The 2500-nt window shown below is 52.8% G+C and overlaps 1 protein-coding gene across 1 annotated transcript in view; it reads right to left on the bottom strand.

Moving 5' to 3' along the window:
* The window catches only part of LOC311312381 (uncharacterized protein), a 42363-nt gene that overhangs the window by 26212 nt on the left and 13651 nt on the right, over positions 1 to 2500 (bottom strand). Inside the window, exons 18-20 of the mRNA XM_084442317.1 lie at positions 1442 to 1495; positions 487 to 531; positions 223 to 276 (exon numbers count right to left, since the gene is read on the bottom strand). Of these exons, the coding sequence (XP_084298443.1) occupies positions 223 to 276; positions 487 to 531; positions 1442 to 1495 (153 nt within the window). The remainder of the gene's footprint in view (positions 1 to 222; positions 277 to 486; positions 532 to 1441; positions 1496 to 2500) is intronic.

Genomic DNA, 2500 nt, shown 5'->3' with positions numbered 1-2500 from the left:
AGCAAAAAGTACTGTTCGGAGGCCCTTTGACACTTTAACTTAGTTCAGCCGCTAAAAACGCCTTAGTCCAGTGATGCAACGAGAATTGCATTCCTCCACGGCGGACGTCTCCTGACCAATCGGAAAGCGCCTTTACTAACATGTGACCCCTATGGGAAGAAGGTGTATCAAGGAGAGAGTTATTCTGGGTGGATGACAACACAACTGTGGCGTAAAACTCACCTTCACTCCTCTTGGTCCGGGGTAACCGATCGGCCCTTGAGGACCGGCGGGGCCCTAGACGAAGACAGAGAGGGATTGTTACACCCACTCATTTACATGGATTTGAATATGCAAATACACGCGCAGAGGGGGCGGCAGAGACAGAGACGGAGAGGGGGATGGACAGAGACAGAGACGGAGAGGGGGATGGACAGAGGGAGGGACGGAGAGGGGGATGGACAGAGGGAGGGAACAGGCTGCGGAAGGAAAGCAGAAGGAACTCACCAAATGTCCTTTCTCCCCGGAGGGGCCCTCTTTTCCGGGGTGACCCTGTGAATTATTGAGACCAACGTTAATGGCAGCCCCCGCAGCGATAATTACGACCATTAATACTCTACGACATCCCTGTTACGACGGGATTGGGTCGTAAAACCCTTTCAGGAGGTGAAAAGGCTTTTTGGGATAAAAGCCTGTCAAACTCGATCTCATTTGGGATTCATCTTACCTGGGTTTTAATGTACTAAGGGCTTTTACCAGGCTCTTAAAGTGGGAGCTCACAGTCCCCATATTCCTAATAAAACACACACGCGCGCACACACACACACACACACACAACATACTACAGCGTGTATGCGGGAAGGTGGTTGAGGGAAATCGACTGTGTTCCCTTGAGACAGAGGAGCTGTGCAATCCAATGATGACAGAGACGAAAGAGACGGGAAGGAGTGTGTGTGTGTGTGTGTGTGTGTGTGTGTGTGTGTGTGTGTGTGTGTGTGTGTGTGTGTGTGTGTGTGTGTGTGTGTGTGTGTGCGAAGGGGGGAATCATGGGGGGTTATTACCACTTCAAACAGAAACAGTGTGGACAGCCATCAGAAAACCATGGGGCTATCACTGGACCACAGGCTGTCCTCATCTGTCTCAACATCCTTTATTTCTCTCTCTTTCATTCACTCACTCTCTCATACGTTCACTCTCTCATTCCTTCACTCTCTCATTCCTTCACTCATTTACTCCTTCTTTACTTCTCTCTGACTGCCCCCCCCCCCCCCCCCGCGCCCCCCTCCCCTCCTCATCCTCTCCCACAGGCCACCTGCCTTCTCCCAGAGACCACCTGGTGATGGGAAAGGTGTTGCCTGGCAGGAGTAGGGGTGAGGGAGAAATGGGGGGGGGGGGTGAGTGTGTGTGTGTGTGTGTGTGTGTGTGTGTGTGTGTGTGTGTTTTGAAAGGCTCACACACTCACCGGAGGGCCGTCGGCTCCGGGCATCCCTGGAAGACCTGGTTTACCGGTTGGACCCTGGGAGGAGAGGAGCAGAGAGGAGGTGTGGGGGGGGGGTGGGGGGGCAGAGAGGAGGTGGGGGGAGAGAGGAGGGGAGAGGAGGGGGTTGGGGGAGAGGAGGGGGTGGAGGAGAGGGTGGAGGAGAAGAGGGGAGAGGAGAGGGTGGAGGAGAGGAGGGGAAAGGAGAGGGTGGAGGAGAGGAGGGGAGAGGAGGGGGTTGGGGGAGAGCAATGCAGATTGAGGAATAGAGAGGAGAAAGGATGTTAAAAACTAAGACATGACAGATCAGACAACACAGCCAGTGAAGTGATGTAATAAAATGAAGCTGCTGAAACAGTACAAGGAGCTGACGGAAGAACATTTCCCTACTCGCCGTACCTGTCGTACTGTACCTGTCCATACTACAGTGTGTGACAAATAAATCTGACTTTGATGAACCGTAGCTGTGGCTGACAGGATACATCGCCATTAGCTCTGTGTCTCCATGTCTTCTGTTTGTTCTTGCACAGTAAACCCTTAGCTGTGGAGTCCTTGCCGTGGGGGGAGGTCATGATAGCTGGTGTTGTTGAGGTGTGTGTTGAGGTGCAGTGTTGAGGTGTGTTGAGGTCAGTGTCGAGGTGTGTTGAGGTCAGTGTTGAGGTGTGTGTTGAGGTGCAGTGTTGAGGTCAGTGTTGAGGTCAGTGTCGAGGTGTGTTGAGGTCAGTGTTGAGGTGTGTGTTGAGGTGCAGTGTTGAGGTCAGTGTTGAGGTCAGTGTCGAGGTCAGTGTTGAGGTCAGTGTTGAGGTCAGTGTCGAGGTCAGTGTTGAGGTCAGTGTCGAGGTGTGTTGAGGTCAGTGTTGAGGTCAGTGTCGAGGTCAGTGTTGAGGTCAGTGTTGAGGTCAGTGTTGAGGTGTGTTGAGGTCAGTGTTGAGGTCAGTGTTGAGGTCAGTGTTGAGGTGTGTTGAGGTGTGTTGAGGTCAGTGTTGAGGTCAGTGTTGAGGTCAGTGTTGAGGTCAGTGTCGAGGTGTGTTGAGGTCAGTTTTG

Source organism: Borostomias antarcticus (assembly GCF_949987555.1).
Source record: "Borostomias antarcticus genome assembly, chromosome: 8".
NCBI classification, from domain to species: domain Eukaryota; kingdom Metazoa; phylum Chordata; class Actinopteri; order Stomiiformes; family Stomiidae; genus Borostomias; species Borostomias antarcticus.
Note: the sequence above shows the minus strand (reverse complement) of the source record. Positions and strands in the feature narration are given on the sequence as shown.